This window comes from Pseudopipra pipra, chromosome 3 (genome assembly GCF_036250125.1).
Source record: "Pseudopipra pipra isolate bDixPip1 chromosome 3, bDixPip1.hap1, whole genome shotgun sequence".
Taxonomy (NCBI): Eukaryota; Metazoa; Chordata; class Aves; order Passeriformes; family Pipridae; genus Pseudopipra; species Pseudopipra pipra.
In genome coordinates this window covers 66,213,847-66,241,294 of record NC_087551.1, presented here as the reverse complement: position 1 = coordinate 66,241,294, position 27,448 = coordinate 66,213,847, and the positions used below count along the sequence as shown (strand labels likewise).

General features: G+C 38.4%; 1 protein-coding gene across 2 annotated transcripts in view; it reads right to left on the bottom strand.

Moving 5' to 3' along the window:
* CEP85L (centrosomal protein 85 like) overlaps positions 1-27,448 on the bottom strand; it is a 144,839-nt gene that overhangs the window by 12,323 nt on the left and 105,068 nt on the right. For both annotated transcript variants that reach the window (XM_064649679.1, XM_064649678.1), the window contains exons 4-7: positions 13,439-13,560; positions 4,209-4,326; positions 2,009-2,185; positions 153-305 (exon numbers count right to left, since the gene is read on the bottom strand). In XM_064649679.1, coding sequence (XP_064505749.1) covers positions 153-305; positions 2,009-2,185; positions 4,209-4,326; positions 13,439-13,560 — 570 coding nt within the window. The remainder of the gene's footprint in view (positions 1-152; positions 306-2,008; positions 2,186-4,208; positions 4,327-13,438; positions 13,561-27,448) is intronic.

Here is a 27,448-nt window from a genome sequence, read left to right as displayed (position 1 = left end):
TACCTACAGTGATTTCTAAAACATTGAAATGCTTCTCTTCCTAAACAGATAGTGGAAAAAAAAAGTACGTTGAAACAGTAAAAGACTTGCCAACAGATATTAGGCAGCTTACTTATATTTTCAAAAGGTAAACCAAACTCCCTTCACCTTACCTGTTTAGTCTGCCCTTCTATATCATCCAGTGTTGGTAGGTCAGCCAGGTATTTTTCTAAGGTTTCAATTCGTCTTTGTTTTTCTTTGTTTTGCTCAGACTCCTTCTGGCATTTCTTTTTCAGGCTATTAATATATCGATCTCTAGTTTTAAGCTAGAAGAAAGAAAAGAGTACATGTTTTATGATTATGGTAAAAAATAAACCTGCTTTGGAAGCAGAGGCTGGTCACTCTCCAAAAATTGTACTCTCAGCTGCATGAAACATTTGGCTACTGCAGAAAACAAAACCAAAAATGATTAATCCCAGCAGCTCCAAGTAATAGACTCACATGTGACCTCACTCAAACCCCTGTTGCTTCACCTCTGCCCAAAACAATCCATGTGCCTTATCAACTGAAAACACAAACAGTTAAAATACTATTAACTTTTTTGCCAATGGAGATGTTCATATGCAACAAATGATTAGGACATATTTTAGTCCACGCTCTTTCTCTGGACTAGGAAAACAACTCCAAATACAAGGACCAAAAACTTTAATTAAGAAGAATTGAAGCCAAAACCCTGACTTCGATGCAGTCTGACAATGAGATCAGGGACATGAAAATGGAATAGATGCTTTCTTAAATACCTTTTCTAGAGGCATCTCCACTGTCCATCAGCCTGGAGAATTTTTTTTTTTATATTGTGTTACCTTAGTTCACATTCCTGGTACTTACTTTGCTTTATTACCTAAGTCAAAAAAGTGGGAAAAAAACGCAGAAAGAGTATTTTCCACTGTGCCCCCCTGCCCTCTTTCCTTGAGAGCTTTTTATTCAATGCACAAAATGGACAGTTAAGGGGTGAATCAGGACTGTGCAGTGAATCAGGGTCCAACCTACAGACCATCCTGCTGACAAAAGCTCTGCTGCACAGGCCCTCACCACTGCCACCACACCAGCTCCTTCACAGCGAGGAACCCAAGCAGTAAAAGCTCAGAAAGGAAGAAGCTGCAGTATGCAATTTCTGCCCTTCCTGAATGTTACTCTTTGTGAAAGCACACTGCAGGGCTCAAAGGAAATGGCAAGGCAGAATTTGAGATTAATTACGCATTCTGCTTTGTCTTTCCACTTGATACTTCACTGTATCATATTGCTTCTCTTCCTTGAATCTGCATTAATAGAAATCTAAACCCAGTAACTAAAGAAGAGAAGGTAACAGTGACAATGTGTCTCTAAAACATTAATTACTAACCCCTGGGTCAATGGCACATTCCTGTTTGCAATAAAGGAAGGCTGTCAGTACATTCAAAACTATATCTGGGAATTGCTTCAGCCTGCAAAGAAACTCCTTGTCAAAACAGTTCCAAGAACACAGCCATCCTTGTCTCAGACTACAGTCTACTCTGAACATCCTAGGAAAGCCTCAAGCAAATCACTCTTGCAGAGTAGGCACATACAGGCTGGTAAGTGTATCTCAAAGCATGAGGGCCACATTTACAAACCATGCTAAAAATAAGGATTTAATTTTCACACTCTATGTTTTTAAATGTTATTTTGTTTACTGTAATAAATACTTCAAGCTACAGGAATTCTTAGAGTTGAGTAGCATTTTTTCAAAGTTTAACTGATACCTTGTTAAAACTGTCATCATGATTACTGTTTTATCTAGTACCACTTTTTAGGATGCACTCTCTACGAGATCAGATTCATCCATCAGCAACACCTAAAATCATTAACTTTCAATTTTTCTATCACAGATAATTTAGCTATGTTTTGAAAATAGCTCAGACACCCACATAATGAGTTGCTTTCTAGTAAACAAAACATATGCTGCTGAAAACAGTGGCAAAAGGAAATATGGAACATGAAAGACACTTACTTTCTCCTCCATCTTCTTTTTCTCCTCACTAGATTTGTTTGAAAGTTGTTTTACAATTTCACTGAGTTGTAATTCCTTATTCTCAGCTGCTGCAATCTTTCGCTCAAGCTCCTCAAGGTGGGAGGCTGATCTTTCTGAAATGTGAGGTTGCAGCAGTGTGTTCTCATACTGTGGTTGCTTACAAAAAGAAATAAAAAAATCATACAAATGAACGCACACATACCACTCTACATTTGAAAAGCACAGCAGAAAACAGTCCTGCTTTTTTTTTTTTTTGGTTTCAGGAAGGGTGGGGTTTGATTTTTCAAACATTAAAATACATGGCAACAGCATGTACTTCAGGAATCTGGAACAGAAAAACAAAGAAGCTGGACACCATTCACAACATATGCACAAGAACATTGCAGGGGCACTTCTCCCCTCAGATTTATGGAAGAGGTGTGATGTTTCTCCCAAAATAAATCCCTACAAATCCAAATAAAAAGCATTTTCAAAACAAATCACTGCCACTGAATTATCATACCATCTCCTGGGAAGAAAACCACTATAAAATGGCTATGAATATACTGAAGTAAGAGATGCTTTAATCCAAAGACACTTCTAAAGCAGAACCATCAGTACTAGCAAACCTTAAAGCTATCACGCCTGCAGTGTGAATGGTACAGGGACAAGCCTGAGAATAAAGCTATAATCAGAATTCAGGCTTCCTGTCTTCTGTTCTGTATACCAAAACTTCAACCCCCACTGTCCAGAGACAGACAAGCACAAAATGGAAGTCAGCTGCATGTGGGATGAAAAAGGAGATGCGTCCCATTAGGCTCTCAATTTCAAGATTCTTTTAATAACACAAATTGGTATCTTTAAAACTACTGTCTGTATAATTTCTTTAACTAGTGACATCCTTCAGCAAAGCATTAGGAGATTCAAACCTTCACTAAAGTAGATTTGCTTTCATAAATTCATTTTATAGAAGGCACACAAATCAAGCAGGAACTCAAATACATTATAAACTTTCAAAATTCTTTAAATTATGAAAAATTAATGCATCTGTTACTTTATTTGAAGCGCAATATCGTGTACTAAGATATGTACACTAAAATTTCAGTTTCTGCACTACTGTTTCTTATTTGGTTGGTTTTGTTTGTGTCTCTCCCTGCCTCCCTCCCCCCCAAAAAAAAATCTTAATCTAGACAGATTCTAAAATATTTTGTTAAAGAAGATCTGGAAGCACCAAAAGCAACATTCCTAGATGTCTGAAAAAGTTTCTGGATACCTAACTTCACACCAAGGCTCCACTTGCATTTCTCTGCTGTGTCACACAACCCACATTCTCACATGATGTACAGCTGTGTTATTCCAAGGACATAATTAATGTCATGTTGAAGTACACTAGCTGAGATCCTAGTGCAGTGTTTGTGACAGAAAAAGGTAACATCATAAAAGAGGGACATAAAAGCTATTTCTCTGCATATCTTCCTTTAACACTCTCTTGCTGCATTGCCTTTTAGATATGCCAAGGCCTGAAGATTTTGTGTGCTGTAAGCAGCCACAATCCTCAAACTGCATTTCCTGGTTAACCTTTGCTACCTCATCCTTACGCTATCTTGATAATGGCGCCAGTTAGATGAAAGTTAGGACAATTATAGCCAAAATACCACCACACATTCCCTTTCAGACTAAGTGTTCCCTAGGAGTACTAATCCATATCCTTTTCAGGTGTTTTGTCAAAAGGTATCCCACCAGTCTGTTTGCCTTCTCACATCTCTTCCATCTATTCTAGTGATACAATCTAACCATCCAAAGGGCTACCTCCTCCTCCTCTTCAGAAAACCTTCCATTAGTTGTTTTCAGATACTCTCCTATCATCTACTTTATCTCCTAATATCTACCTGTAGGACTATGATACATGCGCTCTGTTAAACCCTTACTCTTACAGTGTCCTAATCCCTCATTCCCATCTCATTTTTATCATTCAAAACAAGTATGTACAAAATTTTAACAATATTTATATTTCTGCAAATATAAGGTAAACTACAAACTTAAGAGGGTATTCTTTATACAATTCTCAGCTATGCAATTACACAGCCATCAATAATCACAAAGGCTCTACATTTTAGCCTGCAGCAAATTGTGAGCATGTGTTGAGGTGCCAGTTGCTGGGCAATGGAAAGCTTTGATGAAAGAAAAGTATTCATCCTACCTGTAAATTAGTCACGTAAGGTTCTTCGCAGTTCACAAGATGGCTCAGTCTTGCGTGCTGAGCTCGTAATTCATTCTCCCTTATCTTCTGATGTAAATTGTTAATTTGCTGATTTTGCCTGTAATACACAAATCTTATTTCAAAAGGACTGAATGGAGATTAAAAAAAACATTGATCTTGTACTGAAGAATACACTAACAATGTTATTCAGCTGTCCTGGATCTGTGTTAGCTGTGGGCTTTTGCCCACTGCAGCCAGACTGCAATTAGACTAATTTAGCACTAGAACTGGAACCTCATCAGAGTATGAACACTAAAACTACAGTTACCATGTGACTTGTGACTTTCACTTAAGCAAACCAAAAGGGTCTGTGCTCAGTTCATAATAATAAGCAAATCCTGTAGAAATGCAACTTAAAAATTCTATCAATTCTGTGGGGGTCGAGGGAGGTTTCTGTTGTCATTTGATGCTAGGGCCAGAAGTATAAGCAGGGGAAAGTATACAGAAAACAGAATGAAAACAAACAAAACTCACACTTCCATTTTACTTGGACTTCTGTTCAGCCTCTCTCTTTGCCAGAGTTGATTTTCCAACCAGTAAAAAGATTTACAAATCAAGGGGAGCAGAAAGGACTTATGAAGAAAAGGTTATTATATAAGATAGTCAGCACAGCTTTCCTGTAAGGTCTTTCTTTTTGCTTTGCTTAAGACTTTCTCAGTCAACTGCTTTATGCAAGATGTACCCTACCCTAGGGTAAAATATTTGTGTAAAATAATAGTGCTTGTGTACTAAAGGAGAATTAAACTCTTACACCAATTGCTTGGCCAGTGTACAGCAGAAACAGTATTACTATTTAATTATATCACAAATGATATCACTGCTTAAATCATGACTGCATTTGAACTAGCATGACTGCAGGGCAAATACAAGCCAGGTCTCCACCCTAGCCCAAGTCCCAGCCCTGCGAGGTGTGCAGTGCTCTCCATGGAGCAACGGGCACCTCAGCAGCTGACTCCAGAATGGAGTTGTCAGCAGCCATCAGAAACACACAGAGCAACCTCCTCAGTAAACTTAAAACCAACTTTGTGCACTCTATTAATTTTCATTTTTCCTTCTTTTTTATCTGAGGATAAATTTGCATGCAAGCATGCAATTGTTTTGCAAAGCTTCATCTCTGAGCAAGCAGTAGGACTGGCTTTTCTGTAAACCATGATGCTGAACCCAGATGTCTAAACCCAATTTTAAAAAAGAGATAAAAAGCAAATGCAAGTTAACTTCAAGGGAGAAGACCTGCCTGCACACATACTGGAAAAGCAAATCCTGCAAAGCATAGAAAAAAGATCAAAGCCTGTGGCTTTTTTTTAAAATTGGGGAGGGTTGCGTTTATGAAGAGCATCTCGGAAATATTATTATGAGTATACAAAACATGTATTATACAATTTATAAACAAACGTGAAATATGTATTAGTTGAAAAGATGCCAACTGCAAATTTTAATAGGAAAAATAAGATGCAAAAAGCCCAATTAAAGGGACTATTTTAGCTACCCATATTCTTCTACCTAGTTATCAGTCAACTGTATTCCAATTATTTGGTTTATAAGAGAAATTTCATATTTGAAAAATATTGAATATATTAAAGTTAGCCTTTTCTCAGCTAGATGTGTTATAGAAGACATGATGCATGCCTACGGAACACCTTTTTTTAATTTTTCCCTATTTTTATATCTATAAAGAACAGCAATGAATGGAAAATCAGTATATATAAGCTGCCATTTGGAAGTATCTTAGAAGTATTCATTCAACGTGATTCATAAGAAGGAAGAAACTGAATGTATTTATGTGACTCCATAGCAAGCCTTAAAACACTTTCTATCAGCACAGGTCATTTTGAGGCTTACTTTTGCCATTCCACTATTTAGACAGAACAAGCTTGTACAAATATAAACAGAGTATGTAACACTGAAAAACTTCGTACAGTTCTGGTTGGTATCTGTAACATGGCACTACAAACAAAAAGCTTCCAACTTATTTTGGAAGAAGCAGATTCAAAGATTAGGTAAAAGAATATGCTCTCAACTTGTAACAGACCTTTTATAAGCCCAAGAGTTATTATACTCATATGAGAAAATATAAAGCCTTGACAACTTTTGTGCGTGCCTGGTTACACAGACCAAAATTACTTAGTATGAGTTATCCTAACCTATGAACTGAAGCAAATTTTAATTTTTTATCACCTTATTACTTACTAGACAGATGTATTAAAATGTCTTTGCTCCATGTGCTTTAAAATTATTTACCCATTTGTCACCTCTTGAAAGCATTATGTGATTTTCTGTTTACAGTTGACTGTAACTTAGCAGTGCCTTCTTTACCAGGCAGGATTTCAGTAGCCTAAACTAAATGCTACAGCCTAGAGTAAATGTTTCAAGATATTTGTGAACTTCCAGTGTAGTTTGGACTACATTACCATATTTCCTTTCATAATCCTTTTCCTACCCTACCAAATCCCTGCAGGAAAAAAGGTGAGACAAATTAATCCGTGATGAGACAGAGCACAGAATTTAACTAGCTTGCTTCTTTTCACTCTGCAAAGCATGAAACTCTCCACCGTTATAAAATCTTGCCAACAAAACACATCATAGAAATGTTTCAAGGCTGTGTAAATCCTGCTCAACTTCTCTGCATAACTACCTCTGTGAAAACAACATTAACCTCATGGCACTCAGAAACAAAAATTCTGAAAACAGCAGCAGTCACAAGGAGAAGATAAACACCACACAAACATATTTACTATTTACATACACTCCTTTAAGTCTTTGGAGACTTCATACCAAATGCATTTTGTCACTGATACTCTCATATGCCAAGACAGTTTTAATACTCTGTTAGCCCATCCTTGTTACTGTTATTCTGCTGCATAACCCTTTATTTAAAGGGAGTGTAGAAAGTTCAAATGCTCTCAAAAACACAGCTCGCCTATTACAGCGGGAACACTGTCCCCAGAAGCTCCTTATTACCAATCAATCATCCCACCACTGTAAAAAAACAAAACCAAACACAATCAGCCTTTAGCATCTAGAGGCTGTCAAGTTTCTGTCGAGTTCCTCAACCTCCTTCCCCTCCATGGCACACCACAGGTACCGCCTGGCCCAGCTGCCACAGCTGGAACAGGGACCTCCACTGTGGCCCACACTGGCACTGCTGTGCAACCAAGAGAGCTGGTGCTCTTCTGCTCATCAGCGAAGGGAGAAAGGCAGGACAAGTACTGGCTTCAGTGATGAGCATCACCTCACTAGGACATTTGTATTTCAAGTCAGGCTCAGAAAACAGCAGGGAAATGCCCCAAAAAGGCTTTCAATTATGGGTCTGCTAAATTTGCAGTCTGTCTGTCCGTGGACAGCAAGGGGCTGTTTCTGGTGGGGCACATGCCTGTGCCACTGTTCTCTGCAGACAAGCACATCGAAGACAACATGCTATGCCCCATGAAATGGCAGCCAAGCTCCCCCCATCCTGTGACTCTACTTACAAAGCTGTCTAGAATTCAGAGGAAAATTACTGGTGCTACTTGACACTAACTGAATCCATTTAAAGGAGCAAAACCAAAGTTAGAGCTGTAAGAGTGATGTACTGATGGGAAGAGGGGAAGATCTCTATTTTGATTCAGGTGCAGTTCTGTCCTTTAGCTCAAACAATCCCCTTTGAAAACTCAAGTCAGCACAAAGGACACGGGATCCCAGACAACAGAGTTCAGCTCAATGTGCACAAGCCTGGACTGTCTCCAGAGACCAGCATTAATAAACTGCTTAATATACAAATTGCTTCTCCTTAAGTCTCAAAAATACTAGTACAACATAACTGACATTCACATCATTTTCTCACATTCACAACAGGACAAGCACGGACACATGCTTATACAGACACTCATACATGCATTTATCTAGAAACAAATCACATTTTCTTGAATGTGGGACCAATTCATCTGTTCTCCATAAGCCCATTTTACCCCATACTTTAATACGAAAGAGCCTTTAGAAACATTTGCCAGAGTAGCACTTTCTCCCCTCAACTTTTAAGTTTTTCTTAATTTTAATTCTTTAATTAGTGTAAATCTAAATCCCACACTTCAAGTCAAGATACAGATCCAGTATCTTCAAACACCTCAGGGACTTTAGAACAGAGCTTCCTCCACCACAGAAGGGACACTAGTAACTTCATAAGAAATCAAATTACAATTAATACTTACCTTCAAAAGTCATGAGGTTATGAGAATTTGCTGCTTTAGGTGAAAATGTGTGGGCAGATTTCTTCAGAATTGAGATGCAAAGTAGAATACAATACAGATCCCTCTCTATTACAGATACAATTTATTCCACACCGCAGTTGGAGGTATGCTGCTTTGTTTTGTTGCTTAAGAAGTTAGATACAAATTTTTATATCCCTTTGTTTTAGAGGCACAATCTCTTGGGACCACAAGTCCAAACGTGCAGAACACTGATAGGGAAAGAGATCCTTTGTAAACAAAGTCCTAAAAACAATGTGAATACATTTTCCGGAATTTGGAAGATAATGCCAAAGAACTCCAACATCAGCAAAGCTAATGAGAAAAGATACTCTCAAATTTCCTATGCAATAAAGTCTGCTTTTTTGGTGAAGTTAGGAGACTGTAGTTCTAAGAGAACCTTTCCACCAGTCACAGCAGAACTCACCTTGAAGAGAAGATGGGAACACTACTTTTGGGAGTCAAGACATGATCAAGTGGATGTGCTAATGTTGCAGATCTTAAGAAGCCGTCCAAACAAAAAGAATTACAGCTTTACAATAGCATTAAAACAAGCATTACCAGAGCACATACAGTTTGATGTCAATTACTGAGGTCAGCACAATTTGATATATGGCAAAGAATATTTAATACTCTTGTCCCAGTGAAAACATCCAATCCTAATTCTGCTATGGATTAAAAGTTAATGGTTTAGCAACTGTTTTAAGAATGTAAATGCTGTTTTGCCCTGAGGAATAACAGCTATTCACTAAAACTGTACTTCTCTATCTACCTTTCCTTAAAAAGCTGTTCAAATGCCCTTATGCTGACTAGAAGAGAACATTGCATGCACAATGGTATTCTCAGCATCTTATGTCATATGTTCAGATATTTAGCATTTATTCATGTACCCCCTATTTGCAGCCCCTGGCACATAAACACTGCCAGGATCACACTAGAGACATCGACAGCGGCAGTGCAGTCTCAAGAGACATTCGCCATTGTACCAAACACTGTAATTTCAGTGTTGTTATGTACTGAACAAAGGAGCAACGTAAAGAATTAAAATGTGATGGTGTAATTTTCTAAACCAATACAAACAATGTTGGCTCCCTCTGGTGCTAAACATAATGTAGTGTTACATCCTAACCCGCCAGAGAAGTAAGGCAATGATATAATCCAATTATTTTCCTATACTAGGTGACAGACATTCTACTAAAGTGTTACAGCAGCATATTTCCTCTTACAGACAAATCCTTAAGTCCTCATTCAAGGCCTGTACCAACAATTTTTATGTGGAGAAAACATGACACACATCTTTAAGAAGTGCCACTGTGATCCCATGGACACGTGCACGCAGAGCAGGTTCACTTCCTTATGCCACGTTTTCACTTTCTAAAAGTACCATCTTCTCCTCATTTTTTTCAGAGCAGACTTAAAAACCATTTCAGGTTTTTATTAATTAAATTAGAAGTGACTTCTAGAGTAGTTTTAAAAAGCAAACCAAAACGACTTTTAAACCCACTCCTTTATGCTACTGTGTACTGCTTAAATAAACGCCTTTGTTATGGTGAAAAGACTATACAAATAAAATCAATTTTAATTTACCTACTACTACATCTGCTGTCCAACACTGTACAGAACAAAAATTGAGCCATTTATTCTATTCACAGGTGCAAGGGGCTGTTTGGGTTTTAAAACTCTACTTACAGCCTGAATTTCCAGTGACACGCCAAAGTATACAAATATGATGATTTACACTGTAAGCATTATTCCTTGAATTGTTTTTATAGCTATTTGAAACTTACTTGCAACTATTCCTAATTGTTATTTCCAATGCAAAACAAGGAAGTTTAATAATCTAATCTGGAAGGGCCAGATTTTTTTTGCCTTTTTATCTTTGTGAGGAAAGAAGAGAAGCAGGCAGCATGTTTCGCCTTCCTTCTCCTGCCCTTCCTCCCTTTTTTAACAAGATAAAGGTAGAACAGCTTAAGGATACTACCCTGTACAGAGCATCCACTCCCTACTAATCAACAGATTCAAGCACCAAGGTGTGTGATGTTAATCTCCTCCATCTCCTACATAAGTAGGACACCAGTACAATTCCCAGCAAGAGTGTTTAACCTTAAAAAAATGGCTAATGTCCCTGTGGGTGAAAGGGAGGCTGGTGACAAGTGCTGGAGAATGGTGTTCCCAGTGTGCATCTTTTTATCCAGCTGCTCCTTGTACCTGCCAGCAGCAAACAGCTTGTTCTGGAGCACTATGCCAGCTGCTGTCCCACTGCATAATCCATCTCTCCTGAGCTTCTGTTCCCCCAGAATCAAACAAGTCTTGTTGGCATCTCCCAGCTACCAGTTTGTAAATTCAGCATGAGACATGACTTAAGGACATGACACCTTCTAAAACTCCATCAGAACCACAGGTACAAAGGGCCTTCTCAACAAACACCTACTACCTAACCCCAGTCAACAAACTAACTCCTCCTCCATTTCCTCAAAGCATAAATTCTGTAATTTAACTACTACTGTCTTGAATTGATCACACTTTAGCAAACTTTATATTTTTATTTTAGGTCACTATTCCCAAACAAATTCAAAGTCTGAAAAGAAGTTTAAAGTAAGATCAGGAAGACTAGGAGCTGGAAGATTTAGGTTTACTCCCAGATATCATCTTGAATCTCAGTGCAAGGCTTTGTGTGTCCACAAGGTAAATTTCCACTTAGTGCCTTGAAGAAAGGATTCACACTTAAGTCTTATTAATAATTGATCTGATAAGAAATATAACACTAGTACTTTTTAATGGAGTTCTATTTCAAGGTTTTTGCACAGAAGCTTCATGAGTGAAACCAAAAGTATTTTTATTTGCCATAGAAGACACAACCTCTTCTTAACAAAAAAAATTTAAGAATCTATTGTAAAACTTTGCAAATATGCAACATCAATTCGTACTAATCTTAAATAATACAAACCATCTCTTTTAAATGTTTTTATTTAATTTTAAAATAACTTTTAAGGTATTTTGTCCAAATGGAGGCTCAATATTCAAAAAAGAGTCTGTTCTGTGATGTATTGTTATACTGTATTATTATAAAGTACAACATGCTTAACTCTTACACCAAGTGTCTACTTAAACGAAACACTGTAACATCATTAAGTGGCCTTTGTTTCACTTCAATAGCTTCCAGAGTATATTTTGCCATTTCAGCTGAATGAAAAGAAATTATCTAAACTGACTTCTGGTCAGAAATCTAGAAAGAACTGTATTCACCATCATTAAGACACTCAAAAATAATGACTTATACAAAAAAAAAAAAGAACAAAACACTGCCACTGGATGTCAAGAAACAGCTTTTCTTCCTCAACATGACTAGTATCAAGTAATGTTAGCAGGAAATCAGGTTACAAACTGTCACTTCAGAAACTTCACCCTTGACTGCAAACACACTTCCAGCGTAACAAGAGCAACACGAACTGCATTTTTAGTTGCCACTGTGGAACAAGCCTTCAAGCAGAGTGCAGAGGAACACAAGCTCAGCAGAGGCACCAAAGACTGCCCCAGACATCAAGGGCCATGTACTCACAAAGGCTGCTGACAGCCTGGGCCCCAGGAGGAATGCCGCAGGTTTGCTGCTATTGATACACCAAGCCTGAAAAAACCACTGTAATACAGACAGCAGATCTAGGCAGCAGATCAAAAGGCTCTGACAGAGGAGACGTAAACAACAGCTAAGGATGTTTCCATTTTAACTGCTTACCCCCTTGGGACGTGACCACCCCCGCAGGAGAGCTGGCAGTGTGCCCATTCCTACCTGTGTACCACCAGAGCAGGTAAACACACACTAACATCCTACATCCCACTGGGGAAGAGGATCCCAACCTTCAACAGTGCAATGCCAGCAGAGTTACTGGTCAGACTACTAAGGGACAGAAGCACCTTATACCACTGCAATTCCTCGCTCTGTTGCAATAATAGAATGAACAGATCTTGCACAAGTGTAATTCTCCTGGTCCCAAAGTAAGTCATGCCCAAGTTGCCTATCTCTACCCATAAAAAGATAGAAATTACTAAATGAAATATAAAACTATTCATAATGGATTCCTAACATTAGTGTGATCACCTGCTTTACACAGTTCTCCTCATGTTGTGGAGCAAACTATCAATAACAAGAGCACAACTATATCAAGATCAGAACAATCACTCTTCTTTCAGCCATGAGCCAAGAGTTTATTATTGAAACACAGACCATGCCAAATTACCATTATGTCAAATATAAAAATATCCTCCTTAAATGTCCTACATCCAAACTCTGCAGTGCCTGGTGACATCTATTTTAGTGTAGTCTTCATTAAGCTCAGGCTCTTATTAAAAGCGTATTTTCCTCATTAAGAGGCCCATTCGGATGGACAGCAATTTTCGTTAAGAAGCTATGTATTTACTCCTGGATTTTATATTTTCTTATTTGAACAATTTGTATCAGTGTCCAAATAGGATTTTCCTGCTGAACATTACTGCTAAGGCCAGTTTCTCAAAGCTTTATGAACTGGCTTCAAATATATTGCCTTTCTGTACTTGTCATGGAAAAGAAAATCAGCACCATGCAACCGACCAGTTTTCATCTTGCAAGTCACTTGCAAGATCTGTACAAGCAGAAAAATGTCTGACACAAACTCCCAGACCAGGAAGAAGCTAAGAGAGGAAGCTGACAGCAGAACTGACTGTTGGTATCACTTTCCCTTTTCCACTCCAGAGGCATTAAACCCCCTGAATACATTTCCAACTTTGTAAAAGACTTTTAGCCAGCTGCCAGTCTTCTCTCCTAGCAAGGATTAGCTCCCACGTATTTGCACATAAATAGTGGCTGGATTGAAGCCTAACAACTGTATGAGTAAGCAGCTCTCCTGAAAGTCAGCTTTTACACTGTAGCTTTTACATCATCTCATCTAATGAATGGAGCAGGAGCAGGTTACTCACCGATCAATCACAAACTCTTTCTGTCTTAGCAGCCCCTCTTTAATTTTCATTAGAGATTCCCAGTTGCTGGAGTCCTGATAGCTGGTAGCTGGGTAACTTGGACGAGATGTTCCAGGTGAAACCTGTGTAAAATAATTGTAGGATTAGCCTCCAAAACAGTAAAGGTAAATAATGTCCTAGGTATTAGGGTGTTTACTAAGTGGTTTGTTCTTTCAGAAACCTAAGAATTGTTTTTTAAGTTTAATTCAGATTTGCTTTGTATAAAACAACTGCATTTATAAACAAGTTTCTTGAAACAAACTTCAGTGTCAATGATTTCATCATTTCTCTACTAAAGAATTCATAGCTCTGAAAGCAGTTTGAATGAAAAGCTCATTTAGAATTGAGGTACATCATTAAGACAAACACCACAAAATGCTGCAATTCTTGTAGCACTTCAAACAAGATAGCTTGATGATAACTTTAGACCTGCTGGTAACTGCAGGTAACAGTTACCATTCACCTGTTCAACTCCCATTTGTAATGGCAGAATACAGAGAAACTTCCCTTGATCTCTGTGCATTTAAAATACAGAATATGGGAGTATAATTCTGATATAATATGGGAATATAATTCTCATTAAATTTCCAAGATTAGACAGGTTTCAGGCTTTTTATTCATTTTCACAAAATCCAGGCTCTGTGTCTCACAATGAACTGAGGACAACAACTGAACTGAATATGAACCAACAACATCGCAGTTTGGAAGCAAAGTAAAAAATTAACTGAGATGTTTAATCAAGAAAGCATTTACTACAAATTTATTATAAATATTTGTATCAGGAATTCACATAAGGGAAGGCTTAAGCTAGAGTTTCTGTGATCAGATTGAGGGATCCCAGCATCAGCTGCCATCAGGTATCATCTAATCTCCCATCAGTTTTTTTTTGAATCACTGAAAAAAAATTTCTCTTTTTATTATCTGGGAGACATCCTGGACTATGTTGTCTTTTATGTTTTTGAAAGAGAGCAGAAGAAAAAAAAAAGTGAAAACATGGGGTTTTTTTTAAAGTTTAAATAGACTTCAAGATATTTTTACTTGTATTGCTCTACAATTTTTTAAATTTCATTTGAAATTACAACAAACTGTATTAAGACCAAGACATATCATCAGCAATTAAAATCAGTTAGACAATTGTCAAGCAGCCCACACTTCTGGTCAAATTTTTACTGTCAGTTGTAATAATGAAAGCAAAGAATTCATTGCTTAAATCCCAATATCATGATGTGCTGAAGTCAGGAACCAACTCCTCACAACTATGGCCTCTTCTGTAACTCTGAAAGTATTTTTTTCCATTCAGTCTAGTTCAGTTCAAACTCCTGCTTGCCTGTTGAGAAAAAAATGGGCAGAAGCACATCTTTCCTCTTTTAATTTATAACTTAAACCCAGATAAGATGACAAGACTTACTGTTTCTAAAAATCTTTCCAGACTGTTACGTCCCCACTTCACTCCCTGCCCCCAAGTCCAATTTATCTCCTTCAGGGAATATTTCCTTTGCTTAATGAACTGGATAGCTTCAATAGTAAAATGAGATGTGAACGATTAAAAAAACCCCCAAAGCCTCAAACTCAACACTTCTACACATTAAATAATGCATGCCAATTTCTGGCCAAAGATGCACGAAGACTGTTGAGTGTGTTCCTTGCCAGACAACATCAAGTATTGTATCTTTACTGAAAAGGACACATTGACTGGATAAATAGTGCTTTTTGAGGAAAAGTAAAATGTGAAATATTAAAATTAGGTTTTATCATAAAATAGTTCACTGATATGGTTAATCTATCTTGTTCCATGCTCACTCATGAGAACATTCCACAAGCAAGAAAGAGCACAGCAAACATTCAAAAATTCTCTCAGCTGTTGCCCCTAAAAAAGTGTCTGATACAAATAGGTTTGAAAGTTTTGGGGCAATAAAATTTATCACATCTGCAATTTCTAGTAAGTCAATCCATTAATCCTATACTTGTTCAAGGAAGTTAAGTTAAAAGATGGTACTGCACTCCCCTGGGAGGCAAGGAATGGCAAAGCTAAGTGCTGCTTGGATTAAGATCGACCACTCAGCTGTTAATCAATTTAACAGTCACCTTGCTTCATTTTTCGTGCACAGTGATCGATATTAGCATTAAAAAATCCTAAATTGGTGGTATCACTTTAGCTTTTTTGTTTGTTTGTGCAGTGATCTAATAAAACTTAGGAAAGATACCAAGTCGTGATTCTTCCTGTAAGTAATAGACATGTCAAGTGCTTAAGGCTTAAGGAATCTAAAATTTATTTTGCCTGGATTGCTCCATCCAGACAAGATAACTTCAAAGTTATCTTCGGGTGCTCACAGAATACCTTGGGATTGTCACATATTGTTCTGTATTACAGTTATACACATGACTGGCTGAATTAAGAGGCACCAGCACAAACCTATTTCAGTGAAAGCCTCTCTTAGTGACACATGTCGTGTCCTGCAGTGTAAAGTGACATCAGGAACTATCACTGTATTTTGTGTCATGAAATTTTTTCCTTTGCTTTTCCCACTACAGTGGGATGAATGCTTTTCTATATCCACCTTAACCATTACACTACAGTCAAAAAAGAAGAAAGAACTAGTCCTTAATGCAGCTGAGATTATATCCTTATTTTTCAGAGCCAGAATTTCCATCTCTACTCAAAAGAAAACCCCCAAGGGTTGGACATGATGAACAGGAAATATATGGATTTATAAAGCCAAACCAATTTATTGAGCAGGATGAATTTTGTCTCTAAGACTCAGCTATAAAAATTAAGAGATTAAAGACAACTATTTCAATATGAACTCACCTTAAGGGAAGACATTCTGGAAGTCATCAGTGGTTTCTCTAAGAAAATTCTTCAATGCAAGCCCCTTACTTCAATCTAGCACCTCTACAAACTTAACAGTTTGCAGTAAAATTGGAAAGAAACTCTTCAACTTTGGTACATAAGTGATTATACAAGTCAATTAAATATTATTGCTGCTGAAAAGCAAGGGGATGAGTTTTGCAAAGCTAAGAACAGAGTAGCATTTTGTCAATTAAATGCTCACAATAGTGTATTGTTTGTTGGTGGGTTTTGTGTTTAGGTTTTGTTTTGTTTTTTGTTTTTTTTAATCTAATACATAAAGCCTTCTTACTGAGATGCTTTAAGTTTGGAATATATCTAATCCTGTGGAGTATATACATGCTGTATACACATACGTAACAAATAATTTTTTACTTTTGCATTATAACTGTGTGCTTCAATTTTTCACTCTGAACAAACGAAAACAGCAACAAAAATGTTTGTTTCTGATATCATGGTTCATCCAATTAAAAAAAAAATATACTAAAAATACTTCATAGCACTTCCCAAAATAACAAGACACTTCACTCATTTATGAGCACCTGGTGTTTACTACAAACAGCTTCCTAGCTGCTTTGAATGGTGTGGTAACACACAAGCAGCCCTCTTACGCTTGAGTATCTTGTCTCCTAGGGATATCAAACCAAATAGTGAGAGCAAGATACACTTCTATGGCTCATATTTAGAAAGCATCCACTACTCTGAGTTCTCAACTTGAATCTGCCACAACTACAAAACAAAACACCAGCTGGAAAGACACAACATTCTTTTCTATCTGCCTTACAAAATACATCTATTTTTGTCACCTGGCACCTCTTCCAAGAGTATCAGCCCTGTCCCGAGAACATCTGTTCAGTTAGAACAGATGGCACACTGGCATCCAAAGGTCCTTACTAGCTTGTTTTTTAACAAGGGCTTCAAGTCACTGCTGGGGCAAAGTCAGCTGCTGGGAAAAGAAAGAAGAAATCTTTGCTGTACTAGCCTATATGCAAATATTTACTGGTGGAACAGACACTGCTGTTATCAGACACTGTTTCTTATCAGTGGGAAAACAATTTTTCTCTGGACAGAGTGTAACAACATTTAGATAACTTAAGTCAAATATGGCTGGGGTTTTAACTGTGCTAATTAAAATGATCTTCTCCAAACACGTTCATAGTTTCTGCCTGAAGCAGTTTGGTGTCTCAGCACACAGAGTAGCACAGCATCCTGTGTGCAACATGCTGTATCATGAAGTAAAGGTGAAGTTCTAAAATGTCAATATAATAGCTAATCTCAAAAAAACCAAAAACCAGAAAGCTCAATGCATTTGTTGTGGGGTTTTTTTGTGAAAGGTGTAGTTTACATAATTCAGTGCTGTCTATACTACAATTGCAAAATTTCACAGTCCATTACTAACAACTAGCAGAGCACCAAGAGTTAGGCTAAGTGCATGATCCCTTCTGGCCAACTGCTTGCACTGCCTACACTATCATAAACCTCTCTCTGCAGGGATCATTCTTCTCTCCTTCCACTGCATTTTACAGTTATTACTCAACAGAAAGAGAATTCCTTGCAACCACAGCTAATCCAAGGCATAGGATCAGCACAACCAATGTTAGCAGGAGCACAAATGATTCCTTTTTTTGACTGCTGGTGGAGGAAACAAATATGAGTGTCCCCACAGGCTGTGCCTCAGGGACACAGCACTTGCTCTACCACATCACTGGATGATGAGGGAGAAAGAACAATTGGATGTGGCAACAGCAAGCCCAAATACACTATTATCACAGAGATGCCTCTTGCTTTTCAGTCACCTGTGATAGGAAAAGGATTAGATCTGTAAAGGCAGAGCAGCAGTCACTGATGAACTCTGCTCCCCACCCTGGGTAAGGAAAAAAAGGATTTATCCACCCCTCCTCCCCAGCCAGATTTCTTCCTAACATCAGGCTGTTTCAGCTCAAAACAGCTCCCTTAATTCAGACAATGCTGAAAGATCATTCATCCTTTTGCAAGCAAAACATAACAGGATTAGTAGCTCTTATGCAGGAAAAGCAACAGGAGGCTGCAATTATGGAATAAGGCCCTAATTTTAAGGAATCATTTATACAGAAAGGCTGTGCCTTGGTGAAACACACTAAAAAGAACAGCCACAATGCAGCAATATAGGATTCCCAGATGGATAAAAACAAGACTACAGACTGACTGAAAAAATCCTAACTTATAGTATCTGTATCTCCCCATCACTACCTATCCCTCTACTCTGCTCCATCTTTGCCTTTTAGGGAAGACAGTGTTTCTGCTCAGCAGGATATAATCACTGCAATTCTTGGCAGCAACACCCAGGCTGTATCACATTTTGCTGTGCTTTCACAAATTTCCGGCAGTCGTAAGGGAGAGAATATCTAATCATGCCCTTGCACCCTTATTCTAGCCGTGGTACATGTGGTATTCTCTGGGGAATTTCTTAATTAGAAAGAGAACATAATTAAAATCAAAACTGAAACATCATCAAATGGTGAGGTACTGGAAAATACAGGCATACTGTAGAGACCTTAGCACTGCTAATAGCAAAATAAAAATCAATAAGGCTTAGAAAAAAATCCCAAACGCATAACTTTATACAGACATGCAACCTGAAAAGTAGTTAATCTAAAAAGGGCCAAAACTAACAGGGAAAATAAACTTGACAGGAGTTCACAATTTAACCTGCCTGAAAATCAGCTTAATGCAAGTCAGGAGTGCCTATATATAATAGGTCAGGTTATAGAAGATGGGGGTGAGGGAAGGAATAAGACAGTGACTTTAGTTCTGGCATAAACCCATTGAAAGAATATTTCTGGTAGTACAATGCCCAGAACCAGGAAGTAACTGAAACAGTAGAATATGTTCAATCAAGAGCAACTTTCATGACTAAAAAGCTTAGAAGGAGTGATTTATGAGTAAAGAGCTAAATACCATAAAGGCTGAAGAGACATGAAATCAGACTGCAAATACTTTGTTTCCTGGGCTGAGAGTCCATTCAAACTAAGGTTGATGGAATGAAAATTGAGATATGACAATCTGGAATAAGAGTATCAGGAGAAAACAAACAAAAACCAGCAAACAACAAACAAAACCAAAAAACCATCAAACCAACTAAAGAGGTGGAGAAAAGCAGCAAAAGCCTATCACAAACAACTGAAAGATGATCCAAATTTTAAGATTTGAGAACCTACACAGGATAAGGTTTAGGAATTAAAGGGCTAGCCAGTTCTTACTTGATGACACATCAGGACTTCTCAGTGTTAGGGTTAAATTGCACATACATGTGACTAAGCACAGACTGATTACACTATGCCAAGAGGAAAATAATCACAGTTAGGCTCCAACCTCATCAACAAAAATACAAGCACAAAGCTCATTTAAGAAAGGGATCACCTCAAAAATCTATAGCCAGAGCTGAACTGCATGGATGCTACACAAAGAAGTTCTACAGAATAAGCAGCCACTGTGAGAGATGCACTAATTGTTATCCCAGTTTGCAGTACTCTAAATCAGTATTGGTAATTTGGAGTCTCAAAATTGGCTAAACAATACAACAAAAAGAAGACAATCTCACCACTCCATTTTCATATGGATTTTTTGACATTATCAAATCAGAGCCATTCAGTTTGTAATTGCAGTATCATACAGGGCATTACAAAGCAAGCAGGTTGAGGAAGGTGATTCTGCTCCTCTACTCAGCTCTCATGAGATCCCACCTGGAGTACTGTGTCCAGCTCTGTGGTCCCTAACTTAAGAAAGACATGGACTTGCTGGAGCAAGTCCAGAGAAGAGCTGTGAAGATGATCAGAGGGCTGGAGCACCTCTCCTGTGAAAACAGGCTTGAGAGAATGTGGCAGGATAGAACTGTGATAGAGAGCTGGGGTTGTTCAGTCTTGGAAAAGAGAAGGCTCCAGGGAGACATTATAGCAGCCTTCCAGTACCTAAAGGAGGTCTACAACAGAGCTGGAGAAGGGCTTTTTACAAAGGCATGTAGTGATAGGACACAAGGGAATGGCTTTAAACTGAAACACGGTCGGTTTAGATTACAGGAAGAAATTCTTTACTGTGAGGGTGGTGAAAGACTGGAACAGGTTGCCCAGAGAAGCTGTGGGTGCCCCACCCCTGATGATGGATGCATGCCCCCATTTAGGCCAGAACAGACAGGGCTTTAAGCAACCTGGTCTGGTGGAAGGTGTCCCTGCCCACAGCAGAGTGGTTGGAACTGGATGATCTTTAAGGTCCCTTCCAACACAAACCATCCTATGATTCTATCAAGTCCTTTGCCACTGCACTAACTTGCTCCTTCTCCTCTTTGTAGCAAGTGTTTAAAACTGTGATGATCTGTTCTGCAAGGGGCAGCCAACATGCCTCTCTTCAGTTATATGGAACCACATTATTCCATCTGTTGTGTGACTTTTTAAAGCTTTTCCACTAAAAAACTAAAATGCTAATGCTATTTACAGTCACCACCACTATCAGTGGAAAGTTTTCAAAATGGAAAAGAATAAACAGTAATAGAATTCAAATGCCTCCTAAAAGCAGCACTCCCTCTAGTCATTACACTTTTACAAGCATGTTTGTTGAAGCTTTCTTCACAAATGAAATCCTCATTGCACACAAGGCATCACACACTTAATTACAGACCTCACAAATCTGACCCTCATAAGCCTGAGAGGAATTTGATGGTCCTACGAGTTGCTGTTATTTGTACAATTTACTTCTTCCCCAACATTATTTATACTGCAGCTGAGGCTTCCGAATTTTATCAAGGTCAGGTTTGATAACCACAACAAGAGAGGAAGACACGTCCCTTAGCACAATAGCTTACAAATAATTAAGAAGAAAGCACAGCAAGTACATGGTTGCTGGGATACTAAGAGGAATGGGAGAACACAAATGCTAAGGTCAGGTATGCTATTCACCATGGAGGAAAAAAAACCATAAAAAAAGTGCAGACATTTGCTACTGATGTCACAGTTACAGGGTTTTGATAGCAACCATGTGGTCACTTAAATGTGGCATAAATGTGCACTACTATCAAAGGGAAGGGGGCCTGTTCTCCTGCCCCTTCTCACTACTTCAAACATTCATATCTTTCAGCTCCCTCCTGACAGCCTCAGTCCTACACGCTCCCCTCCATCCCACACACATGAAGGTTACTTGTATCTAGGTCAGACTCCTATTAGATGCCTTGTACAAGGCCATGTGAGATGTGGTGCTGGCACACACTGTTAAGTGGGAGAGCAGTGTACAAGACAACACATTTTGCAGTGGCACAGCTTTGTGCTGGATCAGTACGAACACAACCACAAGCTGAATTATCTCAATTCCAGGCAGTGCCAAATCCTCCCAAAGTATCAGCTTACGAAATGAATGTTTTCTAATCTTCTGGAAAAAAACCTACTACGCAGTTACTGTGACATTGTCAAGTTACTGGTCGAGACCTGGTGTTAAGATATGCAATCAGTTCAAGAAAAGGAACTTCCACATGACGATGGCATAACAGAATAAAACCAAAAGCCTCCTGCACTTTCTTATCTTTCGAAATAGTCCTGCCTCTGTTGTCTATCAGAATTGTGAGAGCACGCACAGGACCCAGCAGCACAGTCGTAGCCAGTCAGAGACTGCATGTGTGAAAGATCTGTATAATCTCAGAATCTGCATCCAGTAGGGGATCCTGAATAAACCAAATATATAGCAGGGCATTTGTAAGGCAAACGAACTGGAATTCTGGCCACTGCTTAACTGCCCAGGCTTCGTTTCTTCTACCATCCTTGATGGTATTGTGCAAAAGCCTCAAACAACAAAGAAATCAATAGATTAACTCTGGAAAGACTTTGAAAGATCCCTAGGGATGCATGTTGCTACTGCCTGAAACGAGGGCAGTCTCACATAAGGGGCTGCAGCCACGCAGCAGTCTGCCGTGACTTTCTCGTCTCTGCCACCTTAAGCTACTTAATTTCTGAAGGGTGAAACCAGCACTCCCAGAGCTGCACACGAGATGATACACCCTCTTCAGCTTATCTTCCCCTGAACAATTACACTTTGCTTGCCTTTATGTGTTGTTATAACATTCCTTCAGACTCCACGCAACACCAATATTATTTTTGTCAGAAATCCTTTCCATTTATATTCTGGCAAATGTTACGAACACAAAGCACTTCTAGGTGCCACTTAATATGACGTTAAAAGCAACAGTGCCTGGAATTTTCCCCTGATAACAACTGGGCCTTTCCTAAGTATAGAAGCACTTGTTTTATTAAGTGTTCATTTTATCTTCCCATTACATTTAAATTTAAATGTTCTTTACTAAAAGAAAATTTTTAGATTTGGAGATGAAAGGAAGGTTCCACAAGAAAAAATCCCTCCCCCCCCAAAAGCTATTAGCGAAAGTTTCACTGTTAAATTAATTATTTTCTTTTGTTTCTTCTTCTGTCCTGGAAAGCAGCATGACCAAAAAGTAACTGCAGTTATTCAAAAAGATCATTGTTTTAAGTGCTGCACAAATGTAGGGCATGTTATTCACTACAAAAATTATGAAGTCTACAAGTAAAAGGGAAATAGCTTAGAAAAAGGAATAGATGGCATGAATCAGTAACTCATAGAAGGGCCCCTAAAAGTAAAATATCTCAACCAAGTTCTGATCATTTATAAATACCTTTACATTAAAGATACATTGCTAATACCTACAAATACCAGCTTACTGAGTGACAGTGTTGATTGCTCATTCGTTACTTATTACGCCTGCTCATGGCCAGAGTGGATGCAAAAAGTGACCTAGAAAGCAATCAAAAAAGCATCTATTTTTTGCCAGCCTGCATAAACTTCTGCTTTCTGCTTGCTTTAGCTTTTCATGACTTTAAAAGAAATATGATCCACGACTGTAATACTCAGCACAATTAAGTGAAGTTAAAAAGAAACAAACAAACAAAAAAAAAACAACCACAAAAATAAAGCAGAAATGTTCAAAATATTTATATTACAACAAACCCAAGTATTTATACAAACTCACAAAAGCAAGCTTTTTTTAAAAAACGGTAATCCAGAACTGGTCTCTATGAGCACCTGCAGAAAGAATGGAGAGAAACTACTGGAACATGTGTACTTCAAATTTTGCAGATGCAACTTCTGCATGTTATAACTGATGGGGAAGGGGTGATTAGGTAATATATTCTTTTCCACTCCCTTTTAGGCTGATAAACCAAAACAGTAAGCAGAAACAAAGACACTCCCTCACACACACCTTTGATCTTGGCCAGCTCTTATTACCATGAACATAGATTTAAAGAAAGGTAAGAAAAAAAAGGCAAGAATGTTCTATGAACAGTGGCAAGTGGGGGATTTAGTAAAGCTGTCTTACCAGGGATTGGAAAACAAAAACAAGTTCTCAGCTAAAATAATCTCGTGCAGAGTTAATAAGGTCTGTGGACACCACAACTCTGCACAACGTGAGTACAGTACTCATTTACTATTTTGGTGACTATCTTGAAAAACTTCTGCAGATGGAAAAATTACAGGCACGCTCATGTTTTCTGTCCCAACTGCAGGAATTCTTTCTGGAAGAAACTAGCTGTGTTTCAGCCAGCAAACCAAGCAGGACAGCACATGGACCTACTGTGAAGATTTCGATTGCTTCAAGCAGTGATTCTACCACCATCCCTGTACAGCATCACATACATCACATTTCATCATGTAAGCAATAATTCTCAGTCGCTTGCCCCAGAATTTTTTTTTTTTTTTTTTTTTTTTTTTTTTTTTTTTTTTTTTTAAAAAAAAATCACAAGGAGAGACCATGTACCTGCATGACTTTCTGGATTTCAGAGGCAATTGAAGACAAATCCCTCCCTGTGCCTCTAACAAATCAGGTCCTGGAATCTCAAAAGTCAGACATTTGAAAATCCTGGCCTGAAGCTTCTGCATCACTGACAAACAGAAGAAATGCTGCCAATTTAACACTGGACTGCCTGTGAAACTAGGAACCACACAACCGTGGAAAGTAGTCACATAATCTGTGTGTGGAGTAAGTGGCAGATATTTAAACTGTTTGGCTTCAATCCAGATTGAACCTTTTCCACTTGAGTTTATGAGGGGTACTTGAAACACACTTGTCTCTAGCAAAAGCAGCAGTATGATGTAAGGGTGCATCTGAACATCCGTGTCAGTGTGTGAAGGTGTTTTCCTTCCTTAAAAGATAAACACGGGGGGAGCCCTAGCACCTTCTTAACATAGGCAGAAAGGGTAGAAGTTCACACTAAAAAAATAAATACCACTTTCATCAGCAGCAAATAGTACTTGCCACTTGTAGGTCTAGATTTTAGATTTATCATTCTCATTCCAAAGAAAGGAAACTGAGAAAAGAACCAAGTTAATTTGTCCATGGTTCCTCAAAGAGCACCAAAACACAGCAGATTCTCTCATGTGGAAACCATTTTGTAAGCAAAATACTGGTTTTAACAGACACAAATGAGACTATCTCTGCCTAAAGAAAAACAGACATGTTAATTGAAGAAGGCTCATCTAGAAGGTGGAAAAAATCATGTTTCAGAATGAACTACCTTTGTTTTCATTTTCTAATTCACAGAGATGTCAATAATAATTTTATCCCAAATACTCACATAACCAACTGAGACTGAGGACTGTATTTCACAACCACAGAACCAATTCATTTTCACTAAAGGACACAAAAAGAGAAGAGCAAATAGTTTCTTCTATAAGTACAAAGTCATAAAAGGAGAAAGAAAAGCTCTCCTTCACATCATCTGAGTGGCCAGGCAGCTACAGTCAGAACGATGTGTGAGACTACACTTGAGAAAGTTTCCAGGTTCCAGTGAGTGACAACAGAACTTCCATGAGAAAGCAGCTGCCTGTAACAAAATATATACTCAGAAAATATTTGCAAGATCAGGAAACCTGTTCTTGCTACTCCGAGATGGTTTGAACCAAAGGAGTAGGGCAATGTTTTCATCTGGCACATTCTGCAACAGAATAAAGAAAAAACATGAAGTTCTCTACCTTGAATTCTCAGGTAAATGCAATTAAGCATCTTAGTTTTCTGGGGTGCTTTTTGGTGAATGCTTTTTTTCCTGCAAATGTAATTGTCAATCAGAACTTCATTTCCAAACAGGGAAAAGCCATTCTGCTATTTAAATAAACTTCAGTGATTTCTGAAGAAGTTTAAAAAAACACCTTAGTGTTTTAGCCATGAATTGCATGTTACAAAGATAGGAAGCAATAGATAGCTGAGACCATGGGAATTGTGCTAGTCTTTTTTATAGTTACTCTACAGAGAGAAGGAAAAAAAAATAAAGGGCAGAGCAATGGACAGAAGAAGTAAATGAAGAAAAGACACACACCATTCTTTAACACCAAGAGAAACAAAAGGTGTTTCTGGTTCCCATTTCCCACTTCTCAAAGTAGGACCAACTGAAAATTAGCCTGAAAACTCTCTAAAAGGCTGATTTACACCATCTCCATGTTGATCTGAATGAAGATCCCAGTGAAGAAAGATGTTGAGGCCACTGGCCCACATGCTGCCCCTCCTGAGGGTGATCCCTAAAATACTCCGCACAAGAGGACCTTCAGTTCTTAAATGCTGCCAATATGTTCATCATTTGGGCAATATTCAAGAAGTGTTTGGACAACACCCTCAGGCACATGGTGTGACTCTTAGGGATGGTTCTGTGCAGGGCCAGGACTTGGACTCGATGATCCTTGTGGGCCCCTTCCAACTCTGCATATTCTGTGATTCTACAAATATTTATGCATTTCTGCTAGACAACTTTCAGATGAAGATAGGCAGCAGCAAAAGATGCAGCCCAATCATTTCTCCTCCATTCCACAGTTACCCTTTAAAGCAGAAATAATCCAGCACCACCACTTGGCAACTGAAACATGGTCTTCTAACTTTATCTCTCCTTCATATGCCTTTGTCCCGCTGTTCATCCATCACTCACAACATGTCAAATAACACAACTAATCTCTGTGCTTCCTAGAACAGTGTATCTGAAAGACACTCGACACACTTTCTTAGGTATAAGGATCTCGGCACACCACCTAAAGCACGTTGTTCAGCCTAACCAATCAAGGACACCAGTAAACACCAAAATACAGTCTTCCCAGGCATTTCACAGAAATAAAAAATATTCCACTGTAATGAATATCACTGAATTTCCTGTCCTCTATCATGTTGCTGTTTTGAAGACACTGTATCACTGCAATGAACTGCTACTATTAAATTATTTGACCTTCAGTAACCTAGTAAAAAGGTACACTTCACTGATGTGAAAGCCACCAGAGCACAGCTTTTTGTGCTGTCAATATTATGGCAAAATAAACTACCTACATGGGTCAAGCCTGTGCTAACTGTGTTGCCTCCAAGTGAAATAAGTGTTTCCTATAGGGGTATGGGAAGAGGAAGGACATGGATTTTCAGAGGAAGAGCCAGGCAAAATGTCTTGTTCCCCTTCTCTCCTAACATTGGGTCGATGCACCAAAGACAACAGACAGGTGAGACACACTTCTGCACCCTGGGATCTACTTTAATGGTTAAGGGTTCATGGCAGTAACAGTAACTGAAAACATTTGAGATGACCTTTCCAAAAATGTCTTTGGTTCATAACAAATCAGATGATTAGTCCTGCCAGAGCCTTCACCATTCCCAAAATGAGAAATCTTTCAGACCACGTTGTATAGTTTCCTATAATTTATTTTGTACAGTTTTTTTAATCACTTTGCAAGTGATTTGAGGCTTCCAAGTTGCGGCCTCAAAAAGTAATTTTATCTTGTTTGTAATGAAAAACAAAATGTGAAGATCAAACTAATTTAATGTCTGTCAAAGGCTTAGGAGAAGTAAATACTTGGTGTCTCTGAGGAAAATAACATGATGCAAAGTCCAGATTTCTCAGCAGAGCTGTCTCCTGTAACACTAACAAAGACTCTAAGTCCCACTACGCAAGAAGGAAAGTGTGCAGACTCAGAAAGGCAACTTCCTCCACATAAATAAAAAAGAAATCCAAAAAAATATTGAGATTCCAGGTGTGAGTGAGATTCACTGAAGTCAGATAAGCTTTAAAGGAGGCATCAGGTAAAACATAAACATATGGGTCATAAATCTATCA